The 23,866-nt window shown below is 42.1% G+C and overlaps 1 protein-coding gene across 5 annotated transcripts; it reads right to left on the bottom strand.

Moving 5' to 3' along the window:
* Positions 1-359: 359 nt before the first annotated feature.
* CDV3 (CDV3 homolog) lies at positions 360-16,814 on the bottom strand. Of its 5 annotated transcripts, none has more exons than XM_056336150.1 (6): positions 16,339-16,814; positions 14,285-14,364; positions 12,136-12,272; positions 10,981-11,143; positions 9,849-9,898; positions 360-3,093 (listed from the first exon to the last, which is right to left on the bottom strand). In XM_056336150.1, exons 1-6 carry the CDS (start codon positions 16,561-16,563, stop codon positions 3,089-3,091), a joined length of 660 nt encoding a protein of 219 aa, XP_056192125.1. In that variant the 5' UTR covers positions 16,564-16,814; the 3' UTR covers positions 360-3,088. The 5 variants fall into 5 exon arrangements, with proteins under 5 accessions (XP_056192125.1, XP_056192126.1, XP_056192124.1 ...); XM_056336149.1 differs by lacking the exon at positions 360-3,093 and adding an exon at positions 4,221-9,465; XM_056336151.1 differs by lacking the exon at positions 9,849-9,898 and having other exon boundaries at positions 16,339-16,813.
* Between the last annotated feature and the right edge of the window lie 7,052 nt (positions 16,815-23,866).

Genomic DNA, 23,866 nt, shown 5'->3' with positions numbered 1-23,866 from the left:
GCAGAAGGGGAGCAGTGAAAATCAGACACATACCAACCCCCAGTGGAACTAGTCATGTGGGATCTGAGCATTAGCTGTTCTCCAGTCAGCTTGCGTGTAGGCATATACCACAAATAGGCCAGGCCACAGCCCTGACGTGGGCTGTGAGCCAGGGGCAGCAAGGGGGAAGGAAAGAAGGAAGGAAGGGCAGACAGCTAGGGAGCACTGGGGGATCAGAGGCAGAAGACAGCTGTTAGAGCCAGAGCCAGACCCTCTCCTGTGCTGACCCTAGAACAACACCCTGACAACCAGCATGTTGCTGTCTGTCACTGACGGCTGTTGCTGGAGAGAGGCGTGAACACAACAAAAGTGAGACAAACTTGGAGGTATAAATTCAGTTGGTGCTGTTAAGATAAATTTATTTCCTTCAGCTTTCTTCACAGGAAACATCACAAAAGTGCTTTACAGAGTTTGATACCATTACTCTAACATGGGAAAAAAGGACAACAACAGGTGTGTGCACTGCACAGTTAGAAGTTGTCATATGCAGAAGCCATGATAGGTAAACAGGGTAAAAAAATCTACTGACAAAAAATATATATTTATTTAGTTCAGGTTTTGAACTTAAATTATGACTATAAACATATAATTATATAAATATACAGGCACCATTAGGTTCCTGTGTTAATGGTGGGGGCCACACAGGGATTCAAATAGATCACATTGTACTCTGCTGAAAGAGTTTCTGCTGTGCTCAGTGGGCTGCCAGCCAACCATTTTCCCAGCCAGACAGTATAATTCTTCCTTTTGCGCTACAATAAGCACTCAAATGGCTTTATCTTTGTTTCTTCAGGTTAAGTCTGGTGGTGAGACATTCTGGTAGATTGTTGAAAGCAAACTTTCGTATTTTTTCACTTAAAGAGATGTCTTTACTAGTCTTCACTCAGTCATCTCTTCATTAGAAAACAAAATGCTTTAGACTAGACCCTGCTGTCCAGGTAAGACAGTTTTGTTTGAGCTAGCACGTTACCAGTCTTGCAACGCCATTCCTTTTTGTAGCTGAACTGTGTTGTACTGCAACCAGCACTACTGCCTTCATTTTGCTGTATTCTATGGGAATTGGGCTCCTGTGTAGCCTCTGAGTGTTTAAACTCTTCAAGGAGATCACATTTACTTGCTAAACAATTTTGCCACAGGTGGAGCCATGTTTGTGATGCTAGAACCCTGACTGAAGAAATACAGCGTGATCAAGAATCAGGAGTTCTTGCTTTTAAAGCTGCTTTCTAAGTAAGTGGTGAATAATTCAGGCCCCTGACTAGAAGTTCTTGGTACGGAATACTCTAGGGTGAAGAAAGGTCAAATGAAGAAATTTTTTGCTGGGCTTTTTTTTCAGAAAAAAACCCTTAAGAATCAATTATCTAGAAAACACTGTTGTACGAGTTTACAAAGCCAGTTTGCCTTTTACACAATTCCCAGATTAAAGACAGTGTACAGCCAGAGAACTGGTCTGTCCTGAAGGTTACTGAGTGGCTAGCAAAAAACACAGTAAGGATTTACAGTGGCAAGACAGGGCTTTGGTGAGTGCAGCAGCACAGAGGTATCTTTTAGATGTGTGGGAGAGGGTGCAAAGTCCTACATTCTAACAACTATCAGATATTGCTGCATCTGCTTTATTCCCCCCTACACCCCCTCAAAATTAACAAAAATCCTCAGCTGCAATTTGCCAACTTTATAAACCCCAGAGCAGCCACAATTTTTTGACAGAATACTAGTAAGTGCTTTAATAGAACACCTAACTGATACAATTTATTTGGATGCAAAATCCAAGGTACATTCTTCTCAACCTCCTGTCATCGTTACTACTGGAAAGCAGCTGATCTAGATGATACAGTATTCTGATACTCGGACAATGCAGCTCTTAAGTGGTAGGCTATACATCCTAACAGGCTTGAGTCTTGCTTTATGACACCCCCTCTGTATTTATAAACTTAGCATTACTGGTAAATGCAGTCAGCATTTACAGACTTAACCTTATTTACAGTTGTACAATCTTTAAAGCACAAGATAAGAATGCAAAGAGATGAAACAAACCACAAAGACTAAGCCTGCCCTCCGGTGTTGCTGCAATCATCTTCATCTCAAGTATTGCAATTTAATTTCAGTGTCCAGTTAAATACTACAACAGGTATGTTAGACACCAAGCATGGCTGAGCCCATGTGGTTGCTGGCCAGAGATCAAGTAATAAATCTGCTTCATCTCTGCTGCAAACAAAGGAGCAGAGTAATGCAGAATTTAATACAAGTTTGCTGTGGGGCTTGTTCACCTGCACTTGACTCTGGCTGTTGCATCTAGACTTCAAATGAGATCTCAAATCAGGTTTTAATGAAACTGATTAAGTGACAGAAATAACTCCATAGAAACCAATGAAGTTAAGCTCTGGGAGCTCACATTAATCTAAGTTTTACGTGTTTCTCAATGCATTTGTTTTATCAGCCTGTTTTTATGGTTTGAATCATTTTGTTATGGTTGTACATAGTCTGAAAAAGATAGAGAATAAGTGACTTAAGTAAAAAAAAAAGGAAGCTTGTGGTAACACTTTTAACTATCAGTTTTCTGTAGGCAAATTATTTGAAATAAAGCAGACAGTCGTAACGCAGTGACATCAATGCCATAAATGAGCTAGAAAGAAAATTCAATACAGAAGATAGGAGACAAAAACAGAACAGATTGAGTAAAAGTTAGTAAGAGCATGCCATGCTTATCAGTGATAAGAGGAGTGAGTTACATAATACTGAAGACTTCGGTCTATCGGATGACAAAAGCCAGTGCCCATAAAAAGTTGTTAGGTTTGTCAGCACTGGGAAAGATGGAGATTGTCAGGGTAAGCTAACTAATTCTGTAAACTTGGCAGTTCAGTAGCAAGCGAATGTCAACAGAAAATAAACCCAAGGCAATGAATACTGGAAAGGCTTTAAACCACTCATACATGCTCTGGTGGATTCTGAATTAGTTGTGATCTTTCAAGGGGACGATCTAGGCATCACCATGGACAGCTTGATGAAGACATCTGCTCAATGTGTAGTTGCAGTCAAGAAAGCGAGTAAGATGTTAGGCTGTATTAAAGACAGAACAATATGGAAAAATATTACAGCATGTATTTCTCTTAGAGGTCCCCAATGACTATTTGCTGTTTCATCAGCATCTTAAGAAAAGTGACAAACTAGAAAAATACAGGGAGGAAAGTGATAAGAGAATGGCAGAAGCAGCCCTTTGTAGCTGGAAAGACAGTAAGACCAAGGTAGTTTATTTGTTAAGGTGGGAAAAGAATAGATGATATACATTCTCCCCACCATGTAACATGACATATAGCTCAGTCATTTTAAGCCATGTACCAGTCTGTTAACCTCAGTATCATTCATCATCACTACCATAATTATGCCAAAAAGCTCCGTGTTAGTCTTTAATGCTCATTATTCAGCTAGTTAGATATCTCTTATGAAGCAACTGCAGTAGTTGTTTGAAATTGAACAGTAGTAATTTCTGGAAGAGAATTGTCACAGCTGATGTAACAACTGCCTCAGAGGTGCTCAATGATAAAAATACCAGTAAGAAAAGATAGCTGCTGGGCCTCATCTCTGTCCAGTACCCACCAGAGGTCTAATTTGTCTGCATGCATGCCACCATCACATTCTCTGCTTCTATCTGGAGGTCTACTGTACAAGCAGAGTGATGAACCTTGAAAACATCAGCAACAGCAGTAAAGGGCATATTCATAAAAAAAAATATTTCTGCATTTTCAGCTGTAGTTAACTGGTAAAACAGGAGATAATACTGAATAGGGGAATCACCTCTTCTGTATCTATTCCTTCCTTACCCACCCCACTCCTCTCAGCTCTATAATTTCTTTGTTTCATAGAAACCACTCCTCCATGGGCAACTATTTCCCTTTGGTTTATTCATCTTTTTCCTCCACAGCCTGCCTTAATACTAGATTTTAAAAGGTTTGATGTTAAGATTACTCTGTCTCCCATCTCTCCATTGTACCTGCATGCTACTTCAACTTAAGTACGGGAAAGGATAAAGAACAGGATGGATGTGTTTACTGTGAAGAGGGGAAGAAAACTCTGTTCCTACTACAAAATGCAGCTTGGTAGCCTGACACAAATACAAGCTTTCAGGAGTGAACATTTCCAGTTCACATAGTTTGAACAAACTTTAAAGCAGCCACATAAGACATGGCTATCAACTGTGAGCACAATTTTATTTGTCATGGGGTTTACAAATGTAGCAGTATTGATTTTAATGGATTCCACATAAAACCAAAAAGCCTCATATTACTATACCATTTGGGTCACACAGATAATTAGAGAGGAAATAGCAGTTTAAAGTACTCAGCCTGAACTTTTTCCTTACTCATACATAGTAAAATGTCTGATGCCATAATACTTAAACAGAATGTATATTACACTCAGTAGAAATAAGCCTTTCCCAAAGTAGTATTAAAATACTGTAATGAAAGCTAATATAAAGTTCTTTTAATAAAGATTTTTAGTCCTCTTTAGCACCTTCCATCAGCCCCAGCCCTTGACAAAGAACAGCTTTGGCCTCACAACATCCCTGTGAGGTAGGTTGTCGAGGGGTTTTGGTACAGCTGGGGAAACAGAGGATACTGTAACTAAATTACTTGGAGTTAACACAGCAGCTCAGTGGAAAACCAAGCCTGAACACCAACTCTCTTCATCCTCTGCTCTTGCTACAAAATGGGCTTACTTCTTTTCAGTGCATGCAGTTGTCTTAGATGATACCTTCCATTCCAGTATTCCAGATGCACTACTTTCTCTGGTGACTCATTAATACTGTGATATATTTTAAATATTTGTATTCAGGCTAAGCAGCCCACTGAACTTCATTAACCTTGCTATATCAACATTATTCTAAGCAACTGAACATAAACCATGATATACGTACCATTAAAAGATGCAAGGGGTAATATCTTCATAGCAATTTGAATCAGTGTCTTAGCTTTTTATCATGCAGGAGTGAAGTTTTCTTAAATATAAACCTAGTTCTTTCCTAATAAGATTGCTGAACTATCTTGGAATCTGTCCTTTCCCAGTTCTCTCTTTAGGCAACTGGTTAGACAGCTTTGTACCAGTGCAAAATTCTACGTTCTCTCTGGACAGGTTTTCCAGATTAATTTCTTTTAAAGGGGAAAGATAAAGTGGCATGCCTTCCCCAAGTACTGAACTTCAAACGCTTTTGCTGATCTAGTCAGATGGATTTGTCACTTGTGAAAGCAGTGCTTACCCACGCAGAACTTATATCCAACCACTTAACGCCCTGCTCCCTACCTCAGGCTATGCATTTAATACTATCATTTAGAGAACTGCCTTCCTAATCCCTCTTTTATACCTCCTGTGTTTCATTTGCATAATTTCCACTCTCCCTAATATAAAAACAAAAACAAAAAATCTTCCTTCATGTTTTATTTTGTTTCAAACAGAACATGGCAGAACTATACTTGGTGTTTCGAAAGCCAAACTCTAGATACATGATAGTTACAGCTTATCCAAATTGATGAAGACATCTGCTCTTCATCATGCATCAGAAGATTCATTTTCTAATACCAATACAAACTGGTATTAGACTCCTCAGTTCTGTTTTCTGCTGTCATTTCTTCTTCCATCTGTTAGAGCCTGCAGGTTCTTATATGAATCTCTATACAGACAAGCTGACTTTTTAACTTTTTTTGAAAAATTTATCAGCAGATGTCAGATTTCCTCCCCTTTTTTACATACCTAATGTACGTATCTGAAATTTAAATATGCATGTTACTATTTTCTTACATTCCCAAATAAACCCACTATCATTAAAACCAGTTTGTGAAAGTGTAAGCTGAAAACAGAGGGACAATTCAGTAACTAACAGTCAGACAGCAAAACCTGGGTTGTGGCTATTCGTAAAAACCTCTTAAGTACTTGAGGTAGTTTTGGTAAGATTTAGTTTCTTGGGCCTCTGATACAAATTGCTCATGTAAAATAGGAGATATTAATTTGTCTGACCATATCAATATTGGAAAGAATAATATTACTGCCTTGTAAATAAACACTTTTTAAGGACATGAAGCCTTCTTAGTTTAAAAAGGAATTATCTGCTCTATTTTAGTTATGGTATTTGACAGAAAATCACAAGCAACTTCGTAACTGCTCAACCAGGTTGAAACAAGACAGACAAAGATGTAACTATTGCAAAAGCTCCAAGATGTGCAGCCCTGTCAAGTTTACATTGTTTACTTGACCTGAACAGCACAGGTGTCTCAGCCTGTTGTGGTGAAAGTTTCCAAGAAGCCAAAAGATGCAGTCAGATACCAAACCCCCTAGTCCCTGTGGTGTCAGGTGTCTTAACACAGTTTGTACCATTCATCTATTTGTAAGTTTTGTAAGAGAACTACTGTGGACATGACTGGTAAAGCTAGCTACAAAGACAAAACTGAAATAGGAGACAGTCACTTTTAGTTGTCCCATTTATCTTCATTTGTGAGTAAGATTAAACATGGCACAGCTAAACCAGGGAGGAAGGGGAGGAAAACTAATCCTCTCTTACATTCATCATCGGCTCAAGTAAATACAGATGCCAGATTCCTACAGCAGGCATTTGAGAAGTCCAACTTCAATAAAGCTACCTAGTTTTTGGCATTTTAACATTCCTTAAATACAGACTGTATCACCAAGAACCACAAATCCAAGCTGTTCCTTTCCCAGTAAGTACTGGACATTGGAAATTAGTAACTAACCCACCGTAACAGCATGTTACAGGTAAGGAAGTTCCTGAAGCAGCAAACTGCATTTTACTGACTGGTATCAAGAATCTCATTTCTACAACTGATAATCCTTCATTTATGGCATGAGCCCTCAACAAGCTTTTCAAAGGAATGAAATGGACATTCTTAGCATGCCTTGAATGAATGCAACAAACCAGATAAAGTTGGACTTCAGAGTCTCAAAAGCATACTGAACTTCCACAGAGAACCGACTTTCAAAATTTCAGGTATGCAGAACAATCAATTGTTATAAGGAAGATACTGACAACTGGCATTTTGATAGTTGCTGGCAGCAATATTTAACACAAGAAACACTTTAAAATAGTTTAACATTCTGTATTATGGAAATTGGCGGCATTTCTGGCTGGTTTTTTTTTTCTTTATGCCTCCAGAAAGAACCTGGAATGATACACTTCAAAAAAGCCTCCAGAACAACACTTCTAGTTATCAGTAGCTGATGGACTCCAGTGACAGCAACCATGCAGAAGTTTGGTTTCTTTCTTTTTTTTCCCCCTCCTTAATTTAGCAGAGCTACTTTCAAGTGAAAAGCAAATCAAAGCTTCATTCATACTCAATTCACAATCTCAAACTAGTCCTAGATGGTGGGAGTAGGAAGACACTCTGAGAGGCAGCAAACTAAACTTCTAGGTATGAATAAGTCCTATTAATATGCACTGCTATAAGCTCTTAAACATAGGCCACCTGACCATAGGGCTGACTACCCACCCCATGGCCTGTCCCTTAAAGGGATCTAAATGTTCTGTTTCCTCAGCTGTTGTATGGTCATAAGCTAGAACTTAAGGTAAAGATTCATTAGACTCCAGAATCCATGTATATTTCCATTTTATTTGATTTGAAACTGTTACAAGGTTGTCTTGAACTGCCAGAATTCATGCCCAAAACCTCAAATAAAGATGGTACAATGGACAGTCTCATCTACCCTTCATACAGTAGACTAAAACTAGATTCATGTGCATTGGTGATCTCAATTGCTTTAAAGCATCAGGAAAAGAGTTTTTAAGATTTCACATTTCTACCATATCAAGCGACATGTCCATTTACCACAAATTCCACAGAAATCTTTAGTGACAAATCAACAGGTTTTGCTGTTGAATTTTCAAGGAAGATACATGGCTCAGAGTCCAAGATATCGGTATCAGTCTTTCAGTGGGATTTTGTTTCCAAATGAAGTCTCCAACTTTAAGAATAGTCTTTTGAGCCCTCTCTTTAATAGCAGCTTCTAGCAGAAGTTTTAGAGACAATTAACTCTGCAAGGCCAAGGCCAGTTTTAGCCTGTGCACAAAAGAACCAGGCGGAACCCCAGCCGCACTGAAGTCAACAGCAAAATTCCCATTGGCCTCAGAGTAGATTTAAAGCAAGTCAGCAGTTAGTCAGAGGGAACCCAGCTAGGCAATTCCTGCACTATCCTCATCTTCTGCACATACACAGTACTCCCACACATGTAAGCAAGTTTTGTTCCCTTGTTTTTCTTGCCATTGGCAACTCTTACAGATGTTGGGTCTATTTTTTGGCATTTACTCTTGAGAAACCTCAACACTGGAGCACGCCACTATTTTACTTCATTTCTGGTGCAATAATTCAGAGAAGAGAAGTTACAGCAGGACACTTTTGGTACTTGACAGATTTCATTCAGTGAATCAGAGTTACGGACAATGTCCTGTATTTTTAGTGTATCAGTGCCATTTTGCCTACTTCCACTAAATTAAGTCAGAGATGACAACAACTTAAAGAAGTCACTGCCTTCCACTATTACTAAACTTCCTGACTGAATAAACACCATTTATGAGTTTTCCTTAGAGGATTTCTGCCTCAAAAAGCCTGCATGCTTCACAGAAGTAGCCAAACAAATAAGGCTTACCAGCTTCAGTTATCCCTCTGCATACTAAGTTATTCTGGTTATCAATTATCCATTACCCTTCAACAACCAACTACTTTTAGGAGAAAATTTTATCTAGTATCGCTACTGCCATGTATCTCATTTTTAAAGATAAATTCTGAAGACTAGTTGGAGTCTGGATACCTCTCTGTCAAATCAAAACTCTAAAGTCTTAGTGCTTTAGGGTAAGAAAGACAAACTTATGATAAAAAACAAAATAAACCCGATTTCATTACAACATCTCACGTTAATATACTGCAATTTGATACCAGAAACAAGGCAGGCTTTTTTTTTTTGTGGAGAATAGAAAAAAACATTTAAACAGACAAACATGAAAATGGCTAATGCAAACAGACCATTCAAACCCATCATTCCTCAAATCTGATACTGAGTTTTCGTTTGTTTTGCAGTTATCAGCACAGCTATCTAAAAAGGTAAACAAACTACAGCTCTGTTATACTTTGATAGTATGAGTGGTATGGTACGCTCCAGAAGTCTCTAGTAGGCTATGGCTACACATGACAGGATTCCTCAGAAGGGGAACAGAACAGGTTTGTCATTAAGGTCACTTAAATCTTTGTTATAGCAAATTGGAACCAAATGGCTGACTTCTGCGGGATTTCTGACAGGAATCCAGTAGAGCTGGTTTCAAGTTTCAGATGGCCACTAAAACAGCTGTAACCTTCTCTTCCAGAAGTTGTGATCCACATGGTGTCCACAATGAGTGCAGCAAGTCTGAGGTAGTCAACCTTTACGAAGGCTCAGTATCTGAACATAAAAAGATTTTGAAATGACCACTGGCTGTAGGTATCTTTCTGAGCAATTAAAGAACACTGATGACTCTTGTTCAACCATTTACATTAATTTGCCCCATATCCAATGAAGAAGTTGTAACATATTACGCTTCCATAGTGCAGGAGAACCAATCACTTATGTCAAAAGTAGTCTGCACTTGCTGCAGTAGATCCAGCAGAAATAAGGTGGCATGTTCATCATAGCCGTTAGCTGTAGTTTAGTTACCTTAGTAGAAGGGTTACCATAAAAGCATTCCTTAATTGTAATGTGTATGCAGCTCTACTGATCCCCAAGCACAGCATACTGGTTGTCTAGCTGAAGTTTAAGTGCCTGGTTTTTTGAGACCTCATCCCTACCTCTAGTTTTGTGTTTTACTACTTCAAAGCTCTTCTCCATTTCTTTATCCCTAAGGGAAAATAAATGTAATCAGTAAATATCTTATCACTAGCTTGTGAACTGAACTTCTAGTCTATTTCCACCCCATCCCAACAAAAACATTATAAACAGAACACTAAGGTCTAGAGATAACAGACCAGTCAAACATTCCCAAGCAAATCTTGTAAAACCATCTCCAGAATCAAGCTCATCACCCAGTACAATTCAGGTTACATTCTAAATTTCAATATTAACAGTCTCAAAAGTTTAAGTGCATTTATGAAAAACAGGTTTTAGAAAGCAGAAGTCCATTTCTAGAATGCTCACTCGGAATTTCATCTTAGCTCAATTTTCACCATTCAAACCCTAAAGCATCAGTGACAGCTTATCTCATTTGCCAAGCAAAGCTACACCAAAAAAAACTCAAAAGAGAAACAAAAAGCTTCTGTCAGGCTGTTATAGTCAGTAACACAGCAAGCAGAGAAAATAACTCAAAAAGCCCCCAAACCCAAGTGAATTACATTGGCCTAGCTATGTCTTCTAATTACATAAAGGTCAGGACTTAAAAGCAGGGCGAGACTCAGGTCTTCAGCACCACAAAATACAGATCACGTCAGTAAAACCAGGGGGGTTCATCATTGTAAACCACAGCTCAGACAGCAAGTTTAATTATTTATATTTCTATTAAACCCCGTTCTTCCACTTAAGTTACCTTTACATCTCTAATGAGAGGACAGTGCGCTCAAGACATCCTACTGACAGTATTAACACAGAGCCCCACTATGGCTAGTAAGTATCTCAGGGAACCAGATGCTGTCAAGAGCAGAAATACTCTGCTTCAGGGAAATCCTTCAGCAAGTTGAAGAAGTTAACTGGCACCCTTGTTTGGCTATCTTACTGGGCTACATCCTGTGAAAGTTATTTCATTGGAAGCCCTTCCTAGATTTGGAAAATACAGTTGAGCCCTCTCCCATATCTCTTTGGGAAACAGAGTAATTTCTTAGTTATTTCTTTCCTCTGTGGAAAGATTCAGGCTTAAGCTCTGAAACAAAATAAAAACTTAGAGAAGGCAGTTAAAATATGTCTCTTAGGAAATTAATGAAATGCACTTACTTTCGACTGTCTACAAGCTTGGCGGTGGACTGCAGTGATGGAAACTGCGTATCACTATAGATTTCTGGTGGTCCTTGCTGTGCTCTCCGTGGCCTGCCGCCCTCCCTGGCACCAGGCGGCCTGTATACACCACCAGTCTGAACTGGTTCTGGGGTTTCTGTTACTGGTTATAAGAACAAGATACAGACAAGAAAGTAAGTTTGCATTCACAACTGAAAAAACCCACAATATTTTTTTTTTTTTTAAAAAAGTCTTACAAAGTATGGTTTTGCACCTTTAAAAGCTCTGAAAGTATTTCAGTCAAGGCAGGAAATCAGGCATCACATAATTTAACCTATACTTTAGCAGTCAAATTAAAACGTGACTCCAGTGTATTACCTCAAAGTTCAGGGAATCAAAATCACTGATGACAACTTTGTGTTTCTTATTTGCAATTTAGTAGCAGCTTACATTTAAAACTAGAGATTTAAACACCTAACTGTATATTCACCAAATTTAAAGCACTTCTCCAGATGCAGAATATAATATCCAAGTAGTTTGTATTTAAGGTAACAATCTACAATGAAGTAACACTAATTATCTTTACCTCCTTGCCTGTACAGGCAGGAAAAACCACCACAGGCCACTTTTAAATGAATTTCTCAATGGAAGAGAATAGTCTGAACAGGTCATGACTAAGTAGTTTATCACCACTGATGCTAATAAATTGCAACATTGCTAATAAAGAAGCAACACTGATTTGCAAAGCATACCACTAACTATGGAACCCTACTCAAGAACTGCCATATTAGACACCAGATATTGTCTCAACATCCACTTAATTGTCAAAGCAGTATTTTTAGATCAATGGAAAAAGCTTCCAATTGATATATTGCAAAGCACAGAAATCTCCTTCCAAGATTGAATGCTTTCCCCACCCTCCACCAAAATCAGAAATAAAACCCCTCCACTTGTGTTTTAAGTATCTGACAGTACTATCAATTCAGTTCCTTAGATCCTTTCACGGGACAATTTCCTCATTCGCTCACATGTCAAGCCATTAGTATGAAGGTGCCTGAATAGGAACTGTTCCTTGCGCTCTGCCCTCTCCGAGTAGCTTAATTCAACCTGATACACTTCCCACTGGAAAAAGCAACAACTCCAAGTTAAATTTACCAATTGGTTCAACGACAGGTGCTGGTGCAGGAGCTGACTTGTTCCAAGGACCAGATGATCTGTCTATACCACCACCAGTCTCCTCCCAGTTGTCACCAGGTTCTTCTCTTTTTTCACTTTCATCATCTTCTTTTTCACTACAAAAGAGAAATGCTAAGTAGCATTTTAGAACCACAATCACCATAGACAAGACAGACTTCATAGCTACTGTACTGAAGATACCAGATTTAACCGGACTATGTTAGTCCTGCAATCACTGTATTAGTACTTCCATCTGAACAATTTCTGGCACACTGCTACATAACTTGGCAACTGAGAAGGAAAAAAGTTCTTAAAAATAAGACAAATTCAAACTGTACTAAGGGATCAAAAAAGTGATTTCATATTTTAAACTTAAAGACTTTTTTCTTACTAAGATAGTCATGCATTGGGAAGTGATAAGAAGATAAAGCAAGAATGGGCTACAAATGCTGTTTCCATAAAATGCTTTAGTCAAGAGAAAGAAGTTGCGGAAGAGGAGTGATAGAAAGCAAGTCCTGAGCTTCCTTTCCGTATAACCACAGCCACCTGAGAAACACTCTTATACTACCCATACAAATATAATCTACAAACCAACTCAAGATTTTTTTGAAGCAATAAAAAAATACAAAGAGAAAACCAGCCCATTTTAAAAAGGTAAGGAAGTCCTATGCCAAAGCCTGACTATTTTATTTAGACTCTTCTATTTTACATAGAAATAGTCGGAGACTCAAAATAATTTGCTAGACAAAGCTACTACAGAAAGCTGTGCGCTATAATGAGACATACGTGAAGGGTGAGGCTGTTAAAAAAACCCAAGACATTGATCTTGACAGCAGTAGCAAAGTACGAATACAGAAGTTCATAATACAGCAACCCCTACTAAGCATGATTGGATAAGCTTTCTATGTAAGTAATTATCAGGGAACAGTTAAAAATACCTATCATGTCTGAAAATGAAACAGCCTTTCACTGTTCATCCAAATACAGTAACACTCATAGTAAGCTGGACCAAGTGCCTAGGCACACTACTATCCTGTTTTAAACTACAGTCAAAAGCAGATGCCTACCAACTAACTAGAACAGAGTAAGTACACGTAACATCCACCCCCACAAGATACTCTGTGTCTTACTTTCAGCATAAAGATCTCCAAAGCTGGATAATTTATAACCTCCAGTGGGTTTTTCTTCCATTTGCTCCTCCACTCTCTCCCAAATCCACTACCTGAGTGGTTACAAAATCCTGTGACAGAAACTTCCATCTGCCACAGCATCAAAAGCATTCAGAATGTTGGCCTTTGTCTGGAAAACCAAAGTACTTGCTTTTCAGTCAAACTGTACCAGTAGTCAGTGAAGCAGCAGCCTACTCATTTCTTGCCTATTAAGACACGTGATTATCTGCTGTGACACTTCAAAGGTGTGGAGAGCTTGTGGACCAAATATGTGCAAATGACCTAAAAGGACTAGTTAACTGAAATGGAGCATGTGTTAAAAACAAACAAATCAAAGAACATACAGGACCTGCTCAAACACTGAAGAAAGCACCTATTGCAGTGGTTACAGGCGAGATGATAAAACATCATTAATACCTGGACAATGAGGATTATGTGACATCTTCAGTCTAAGACTGAGGATGTAAAAATCCTTTTTCTGACCTGATGAAACATTCCTCTTACATTTTTCTTAACACTAGTTTTACCAACTACATTTTTGTTCTTTTGAAATACAAATGCAACTGTTCAAGAATTCACTCCCCAAACTGACATGCTGAATACACTGCGTCAGATTCACTTGACTGCTGTAAGGGTCTCTATGGGAATTACTATCCTGCAGTAATCTCTCATAGAAATTACTACTTTACTATCTTTATGGAGGGGAAGGTTAAGTATGTGTAATAAAAATCTTAGTTCCAACCAAAACAGACCTAGAATATCAACAGAGATTTAAAAAATGAAGAGGAAATTGGCAGAGAATAGTCAAACCGAACTTGCCCCACAGCAGACTTCTACACTAGCAGAACATACCAAACCACTGTTTAATTGGACTCCAGGGAGGCAGCTCTGAAGAAAGAACATGCTTTTTAGACATAGGTAATGCTGATACTAGAGAGAAAAAGAAAAAACAGTAGTACCTTATTTGCATGGACTGAACTCTAAGACCACTATAATCGATTTCTTCCTTTTGCTCAAACTCCTTCCAATCATCCTCTTCCTGTAAGAAAAGTGTAAATTGTTACTTTAGACAAAGTAGACAAGAACAACATTAAGGTAATACAAAGAAAAGTAAGGGTGAAGGTACAGTTCCATGGGAAACCAATCTGTGTGCACCACTGCCAACAGGGCAAAGGAGTCCATTCCCTCCTCCCCTAACTTACTATATGTGATCTAGGATGCACTTGTGAGCCGACTTTAATTCACTAGAACAGCTAAGAAATGCCCCAGCAAAAAAGTTGTTCAAGCAACAGAAAACCACATCACCTCAGCAAAAACCCAGTGGGAAGTCAAGGGACAACACAAAGTAGGGAACAGGACCATGCAGTCAAGACTAAGGAATACAAGGGCAAGACCTCTCCCTTTTACTAACAGTAAGTTTTTGTAACAGTTTGAATGCACATGAAGCTTTAGATTTACTTTTCTGTCGTGTATTTCATGAGCCAAAAAGCAAAGAACATGTGGAACAGCTTACAGTGGATTTATGACAAAGATTAGTATCATTACGTTTGACTTTTTCATATTCACAACCACATTTATAGCCTTCCTTGTTTTCTTAATAATGTTCTTATAATAGTAAAAAGGTCAGCTTCAAAACCATAGTGATCTTGGTACACAAAAATAGAGTACCAGCCTTTGGAAAGCACCACTTCAAGGCTTTAAAACAGGAGTTTGATTATGTGTTCTGGGAAAGAGGAACCCACCCCAGTGGTGCCAATTTTGCCCTAATATGTAATCAGCAGATTCTGGGGTTATTAAGAAATGGAACAGAGCAGATAAAGCCGTGACTAGGAACACATGGGAACTGCTTAAGACACACACAGCCTAATTAGTAGTCTACGTAATTCCTATACTCTACGTGAAATGCAGTTATTATTACTCTACATCTGCCAATGGTATAGCCCCCCTTCTACTGAACAGCTGGCAATACAGCTTCTTTTAAAGCCCTGTCCTAAGCTCTTCTACTTATCAACCTCTAGCAGGAAAACTTTGACCTGCTTTAAAGGAACAGCAGCAGTAGAAAGTGACCTGGTGTTATTGCACCATCTGCTCAAGACCCAGTCTTCTGGAATACAGTGAGTCTACAGCTCTAAAGTCTTTCTGATTTCTTGTATCCCCATCTCCATGGAAACATCAGTTTCCAAACTGATGTACCTTTCACATTTAATGATCTTTATTTCTAATCCAAGTACAATCTCCAGTCAAACCCAGGTATTATTTTACAAGCAAACGAGCAGAAGAGCAGCTGAAAGATTACCGCTGACCTTGGTCTACTTAGAAAGCTACTGCAGGTGTCAAGCTCCCGAGGGTAAGCAGCATTAGGAAATAGCAAAGTATTTCACAAAATTTATTTTAATATATACAGCACGACCATCTATAAGATGCTAACTCAACAAGCATCTCTTGCACTCATCGTTTCACTGTAAAATGGTACAAAAAAAATAATAAATTCTGGCAGTAAGCCCCTTCCTGGCAGAAAGGCTGAGCACGCAGCGTACTTTTGTCTGCAGAGCCAAGCGTGATCCTACCGCCAAGGCCCAAAGGCCACGGACCCCGGTGGGCTCCGGCCGCCACCGAGCGCCAAGGCCAAGCGCGCGGGGCGGGCTGGGCAGCACGGAAGGCGCAGGCAGGGACCGGCCCCGCTCCCCTCGCCGCGGACACGGGGCGCGTTTCCCGGCCGGGACCCCGCCCGGGCCGGAGCCGCCGAGTGGCGCCCCCGCCAGCGGCGCCCTGCCCGAGGGCACCCGCCCGCTGCCGTTGCGCTGCGGGGGACCCGGCCCGGCCGCCCCGCCAGGCCCCTGCGGCCAAGGGCGCCCGCATGGCCGTGCCGTTCCCCGGGCCGGCGGCGGCGCCCCCTGCCGGCAGGAAGGCGCCGCCCGGGCCGGCGGAGGAAGCCCTGACCCTTCCCCCACCGCCGCCCCGACGGGGCGGCCCCGCTCACCCCCCCTCCCCCCGCACCTCCTCCCGGCCGCACCTTGGTCGCCGTCTTGGCGGAGCCGGCGTTGGAGGCGGCGGCCCCAGAGCTGCTACCATCAGCCGGGCGGGCTCCCCCGGCCGCCGCGGCCGCCCCCGCGGCGTTAGAGGCGGCGTTGGAAGCGCTGGAGGCGGCGGCGGCCCCTCGGCTGCTCTTCTCCTTCCGCTTCTTCTTGTCCCGCTTGGCGAAGAAGTCGTCGAGGCTCCTCTCCTCGGTCTCCGCCATGGCGGCGGCGGCGGCCGGGCCCAACGGCGGGGCGGGGGGGGGGGTGTGCGTGGGCGCGAGAGCGCAGCGGCGGCCCGGGCCAACAGGTGAGCCCCCGCGCGGCGGCGGCGCGGCCTCCCGCTGCCTGCCGCCCCCCGCCGAGGGGAGCGAGCGCGGCCGCCTAACGGTTGCGGCTGGCCGGGACCGCGGGAGCCCGCCCGACGCCCGGCGGAAGAAGGCCGCCGCGCTCCACGTTGGTGGCCGCCGCTTGACACGGCCCGAAAAAGAGGAGGGGGAGGCGGCCCGCCGCGGGGCTGGGCTGAGGGAAGAGGGGGCGGGGCCTTCCGGCCGTGCCCCCTCCCGCGCCTGCGCCGCAGCGTTCCGGCCAATGAGCGGCCGGGAAGGAAGTGCCCGCCGGCCAGTCACAAGTCTCCAGGGGCAAGCCGCTGACGTCGCGACGTGAGAATGCGTGGACGGACGGGGCGGTGGCGGCGCGGCCGGGGATTGGCCGAGGCGGGCGGGGAGGGGGGGCCGCAAGGTGCGGGTGAGCGGCGCGGCGCGTGCGCCCTAGGGCGGTTGCCCCGCGTGCGGGGGGCGCCTGCGTTCCCGCCCGCCCCTGAGGGGAGCCGTGCGTGGGGCCGGTAGGGCGGGGCTCACCGACCGTGGCTGCTCGGGAGGCTGATGGCTGCTTCCCGCGTCGGGGGCAGGCCCTTCCTGTCAGCGGTCGCCGCGGGGCGAAGCAGGGACAGGGACGGGAGCCCGGGGCGGGGGTGCTGTCGCCACAGAGCGCTGCGAGAGCCGCTCCGCGGGAGGCTGAGAGGGCTGCTGGAGCGGCCTCGGCCGGGCCTACCGGCTCAGGGGGCTTCGGCCTGCCGAGCGGCGGCTCGGTTTGTGCCCGGCTCCCAGCCCTCGCGTTCCTTTAGCGTGGACCGAGATGACTTAAGACTCTGCCTCCCCGCACCCTGGAAAGCGCCGTGCATTTGCACTGTCGTTGTAAAGGTTGCAAGGAAGTAATTTAACTCTCATCTTGGAAGTGGTGTGGTTGAGTGAGTAAAACTTGAACAACCACTCTGTCTAGGATCTCCGATGTGGGTGTGAGCGTTCCAGCTGCTTTCCTGCCTCGTAGGGAAGCCTAGGGAATACCTGCTGGAAAACAAGCTTCGCAGTGGGTACCTTCAGGTACCGTAGTGACCTTTAGCTCTGGAAAAGAACATAGGTGTTTTTAAAAAGTTCACCGTGGCTAAAAAATGCATTGTCAAAAGTTTTGAGGCAGGATATTTTGAATAAACAGCCTCAGACTGTCATATGAGTCATACGTAACTGCATGAGACATCATTTGTGATTATTTCGTTGGTCAGCCATCAAAAGGAGACAGATGTTCCTAATGCTGAGGTGTGAGCCCAAACAAGAATTACCCATCAAATAATCATTGGTTTCTATTATAAAAGTAAGCATATTTGTGTTCTTGATATATTTAGTATCATTTTGTTTTGTGATACTTTCTCTTGAAATTACATATGTTTGTATATGTTAACATTTAAATGAAAAGTTTTTGTGAACTGTTTGACAGGCTCTTTAACTTGTGTCCATAAAAATACGTTACTTAGTGTTTTCATCCATAATTCTCACCTTGTTTGAAAAAAAAGGTTAGATACCATTGTCACATTAATCACAGATTAAATACTCTTTGTCTGTGCAAAGCATTTTATAGCAGTGACTGAATCACTGTAGTTGAGTGTCCTGCATTTGAGAGATTTCTTGGAATCCTCTTCTTATGTTCTGCCATGCTGTGTTCTCCCTGTATTTCTCTACTACCGTTGACATTCTGTGCGCTTACAGGATCTGATCCCGCACAGAGATCCCTGAGAACTAAAATTTGCAAGCGTAACAGTTCATCTGGTAACACCAAGAATGCCATGTGATCAATGACACTTTCCCTTTTGTGATAGGAGTAACTACCAAAGTAGAGAGAAAATTCAGTAGCAAAGTCTCATTTTCTGTGCCTCCTTGGTGCACCTGGGCGCCCCTCTCCTACTGCTGTCCCCTTTGGTTGATAGAAGGTCGCATGGAAGATGTGACACAGGACAGCAGTGTGGAAGAGTGATGTTCCTTTTGTCATAGTGCTGCTTTCCCTTGCATTGGTACTCCATTACTGCCCAGAAAGCTGACATACCTCCATGCTGCACCATGCTGTGACTTGCAGGCTCAGCATTGATAATAATATGCCACTAAGCAGACAATTTGTATGCCTCAGCTTTTGTGGTAGATAAGTTAATAATGGCAGCTAAGTACAGTGCTGTGCCTGATTTGAAGCTAAACTTTTTAAATTTCAGCAGCTGGTAAAATACTTTCATTGCATTATTATGGATAGCCCCGAGTATCAGGCTGCAGAATGTGAACCCGATACCTTTTTGCTGCTTTTAGCACCTGCGTCACTTGTCCCTTGCAAACACAGTGCTGTAAGGCTGGAATGACCAACTCTGGATTAGAAACTTAATACCTGTCAGGAGCAGAGTACCAAGAAACATTTCAGCTGTTAAATCTGGAACAGACTCGGTAGAAACCATGGAAAGTAGCAGCAACATTTTAGGCCTCCGAAGGCTTAGATCCAAATTTGAAGACATGTCTCAGTTGGCACTTTAAAGGAAGCATTAGTTATGCAGTTATGCTTGGATTTGCCTCCCGCTTTTAGTTTTATTTTTATGTAAAATTGTGAAAACATGCTGATGCACAGCATTTGTAGTTCTCTGCAAATGCATTGCATTAACTTTTATGGTTAAGATTGTTGCTGTGTAAAATGTTAGATGCAGGGAAAAAAAGCTCAGTATTCCTGTATTTACTTTTTTCTTTTCCTCTCTCAAATTCAGCGATCCTCAATACTTATGCAGAGGACATTTGGCTGAAGAATGGCTTGGAGGCATGGACTGGCAGAAGTAATGTTTGTTTGTAATGTAAGGAGTATATCCAGAAAGCCACGTTGCCATGACGGAAGCATGAGCTCAGCGGACAGGTTTCTACTGTGCTGTCTATCACTGACCCGTGTGACTAACTTTTGGCAAGACACAGCGTGCTGAATGCCTCTGCTCAGGTATGGGTTCACCCGGAGGACTCTGAAAACCTCGCCCACATTAGCAGTGTGCTCTGCACCATGCCTGTCCACCTCTTGTGTCTGTCCTGTAGCTATGATGAGTCTTGCCATGATGCTGTTCCCTGTGCATCTTGGTGCATTTTATAAAGATTGGGGAATTAAGCACTACTGCATATAGGGGAAGTGATGCAGCAGTCACTATTCGTGTGGAGAAAGGAAAGCTGAAGTGAGTTGTGGGTGATGCAAGGGTTTGGAGCAGACTTCTATTTCCAGTCACCCAGTGTTTTGTCTTACCCTTACTCCTTTGTACCTGCTTTCCTCCATTCTGTGACAGGAAGGTGATAGCACTGCAAACTGCTTGGACATTTGCAGAGCACAAGCAGTAGAACTATTAATTTGGTAACTCTTAGGCATATGCCTGCTTAAGGAAATTGAGAAGGTGCCCCTAGGTGCAGAGCAGCTTGCAGAGGATTCTGGGGGAGTCCTTGCCACAGCATGGGCCCTAGTTCTCCTTAGGAGCTTAACCTTCCTATCAGCTTTGGGGCACTAAGAGTTGCTGTAATTTCAGACCTTTACAGCCAGAAGGCAGAAGACTTAACACGCCCATTTTTCCACCCATAATTGCCATCTGAAAGCAGGCAGTGGTGGCAGCAGTGTTCTGTCGAAGTATTGCATTTTACACAATGCCAGCTTGAAATAATTTAAAAAATAATCTTTTAACTGTGGAATCAATGTAATAACGCTTATGCTAATATGTAAACAGTAGGATGGTAGGCTCTGGAGTACCAGTTCCTAGCTGGTATGGTATGCTGCTACTTGAGTGGAAATCTGAAATGAAGCGTGGGCTAGCATTGGGCTGGCACCCTCTGCTTCCTCTGAGGATGCAGCAGGGTGTGTTCAAGCTGAGGTGCAGCAAAAGCCGTGCCTGGCTGAGGAGGAAGGTAAAGCATGCATATGGTTTGATGGTACAGCTAATCCGACCTAGTGACTAGCTATCGCCAAGGGGGCGGCCGTGTTTTACACCCCTGATTAGTCTCTCTCTGCCTCCCATCCCTGTGCTGCTACTGGTATGTGTTTGGACCTGCAGTGGCCTGATTCAGGGAGCTAAGTAGCAGGGTAGTTTCCCTGCGTTTCACAGGGCTAATTTTCTGCTAGTTTTGCTTCCTGAACTGTCTCCTCTCTTGAGACATCAGACAGGTGTTGGTGCCAACACAAGACAGTGTGATGGGAACGCATAGCAAGTGAGGGGGAACGGAAATGTCCTTTTATGCAGCAGCTGGCTGTTAGATTGTGTTATCTGTACTCCCTGCATCCTGAGTCTTCGTAACAGCAAATGTCACAAATCTCTTTGTGGGTGTATAGGTGTGATAGATACTGCAGTAGAAGATAATAAAATCTGTTTTCTGGTTTTGGTTTTCTTAGGAAAACCACTGGGAAACATGTTCACCCATATTTAATTTAACAACTGCTAGACTAGAGGATAAAGATAAATCAGTTTATGAACCTTAGCACTGACAAATAGTTGTGAAAGCCTTTAGTCTCTTGTTCTCAATTTCCCATCTCATGTGGTGAAGACTGTCAATGCTTAGATGGCATTCAGGCTGGCAAAGCATGCCGGAGGAGCTGTGCAAGCTATCAGTAATCTGTGGAAAAGTAGAGATTTCTTCACAAGAGCTTTAGTGCTTAATGTGAGAGCACTTTGTTTTAGGAGGGCCAGATGTGCTACATTTGACTTCTGATGAACTATTCACAAAAATAGTATTTTCAGTGGGTTTTGGTCTTTGCTAGGGGTCAAGGGAAAACCTTCTGGAAATTCACTATTTACGCTTAGATGCTTCCACCTTTTCCAGCCACTTCCCCATGCTGGAATACCTTGATTTTGCATTTTCCATTCCAATGAATAATCTGCTTGTATTTTTGTGAAACTTGCTGCATCATTTGAACCTAACAAGGAATGGCATATTAGAAACTTCAAAAAATCCTTCCTTTCATATCACAGTATGATTGTAGATTCATAATTTCACCAGGTTTATCTCTGTCAGTGACATTTATAAAGAACAGTATTACAGTGGGCTAGCCAGCAGTGTCTTCATACCTGAGGCATCACCAAAAAATAGCAAAGAAATCTGATACCAGGTTGTATATTTTTATGCTATAGGATTAATTTGATTATTTATAGAAGCTATCTGATTACAGTGCACATGAGACAGAAAGAAAACCTGAAAACCTATCAGGGGGTTTCTATGAAGAAATATACAAATAATTTGTAAATTCTGTTTTCTTTCTCAAACCACAGTGAAACTGCTCTCGCTTAAGTGTCAAGAATGAGGGGGAGGATATGTTTCACTAATGTCAAAAAGTGACCACTCCTAGACAGCATCCACTTAACAACCCAAGGGTCTCTGCCATCTCATCCCTTGTACCACTGTTTGTATATATTTTCTCTCATCATCACTATCCTTGATGGAGTCTTAGCTTGGCAAGTTCTGCGTTGATATGTAAGAAGGTAGTATTGCTGCTCTGAGGAGCCAGCATTCTGTGAGGAAAAAAAAAAAGGAATCTGCCATCATCTGCCTTTCTTTTTTGGTTGTTGTTGGGTAATCTCTTAATCCAGTACTTTTTTGTCAAAATCTTGAAGGTGGTACCTGCCAAACGGCCTTTTTGCAGAGATTAAATGAGGAATTGTTTGTCAATAACTGTATCAGGAAGGATTTTCCACGTGTGTGGGAATGTGCAAGGAAGGGCATGGCAATACATGTGTGCTGATTCTTGTTACTCTCTGGTGGATCATGTATGGTGGATTTGGAGTGCATTTGATTTTATCAGTCATTAAAAACTTAAGTACCTTTGTTAGCTAATATTTCAATTAAAGATCAAAATATCTACAGACTCTCTCTCATACATGCTGTATGCCATTACGTTCTCTAATATATGCCATTTCTCAGTAGTCTTTGAGTCTGCTTAATGAACTATGTTGTCACCCTGTGTAACTGTCGATACTGTAAAGTCGTAATCCAACACACGCATGTAGGGATAGCTTCATTCCTGGGCAGGGACTCAGGAAGGAAAGCCAGCCATCCACCTGAGATTTTGTGTGATGGGGGCCAAGGTTCATTATGTTCCTCTGAAAATGCAGGATCCATCTTGGCACTTTATATGACCACACTGTGAATGCAATACAATGAGGATATCAATATTTAAAATACAGAAGTCAGAAGTGAAAGATGACAAATCTTTTTCATCATACCATCAAAATAAGAGAATCTACTTAGGGTCACCTGCACGTTGATGCTATGTGGGTGTCTGTTGAAAAGAAGTTTGGCCAACCTGCCTTAAGGGATGTTGATATCAAGAAAGATCCAGGCATATAAAAAACCAAGTATCAAAATATATCAATAGATCAGAAAGTATCATATTTGCACAAACTGACACTCTGGCTAGGATATGCAGTATACAGTAAAAGGATGTGACCTGGACTGCAGACAACTACTGTTGCTCTCCTGCACCTTCAGCTTTTCCAGAAGTTTAGTTTAGAGTTAAAACACGTTTATTAAATGCTGCTGAGATGCTCACATGAATGCTTATGCTGACTTACGTATTGCAGAATTAATTGTGTTGAGTTAACAGCACACTTGAACTGCTTCAGCATTATTTGATTTAGATTTCACACTAGTGAGCTGATGGTCTTGTGACACAACAGAGTGCTTGCCATTTCCACCTGGATGCTGTGTGCAAAGTGGAAGGGTAGTTCAGTCTTGGTATATTTGTACTGCAAAAAGGAAGAGTTTACTGGCTGTAGAGTGGAGGGCCTATGTCTTTAATCCAACCCCCTTCAGCTATCATGAAAAATACTGGAAGGGAAAAAAAAAAGTCAAACTAAACCCCTGATATTCTTTATTTTTATTATAATTTTAACAACATGAGTAAATTGAAATCTGTAAGCAAAGCAATTACATGAGGAGGGTCTAATAAAGTTGTTCAAGCTACAACCTACTTTGAGTGTTGAATCAAACTGAATAAAGCAGGCTGCTCTGATGGGGTTTTAGCTTCCACGAACATAATTGGCAGTGACATCTCCTTTTGCTTTAATGGCAATGGTCTTCTGTGGGCTGGGAGTTTCATAATCAGCTGAAAGTAAAAAACAAATAAAATTAATCACTACTACAAATAGGAAAATTGCTGAACCAAATACTATCCTCAGTTCAGCTGGTGAAATCTCATCAACTTCAGCAGGAT

This window comes from Falco biarmicus, chromosome 4 (genome assembly GCF_023638135.1).
Source record: "Falco biarmicus isolate bFalBia1 chromosome 4, bFalBia1.pri, whole genome shotgun sequence".
In the NCBI taxonomy this organism is placed as follows: Eukaryota; Metazoa; Chordata; class Aves; order Falconiformes; family Falconidae; genus Falco; species Falco biarmicus.
This window is presented reverse-complemented; position numbering and strand designations above follow the sequence as displayed.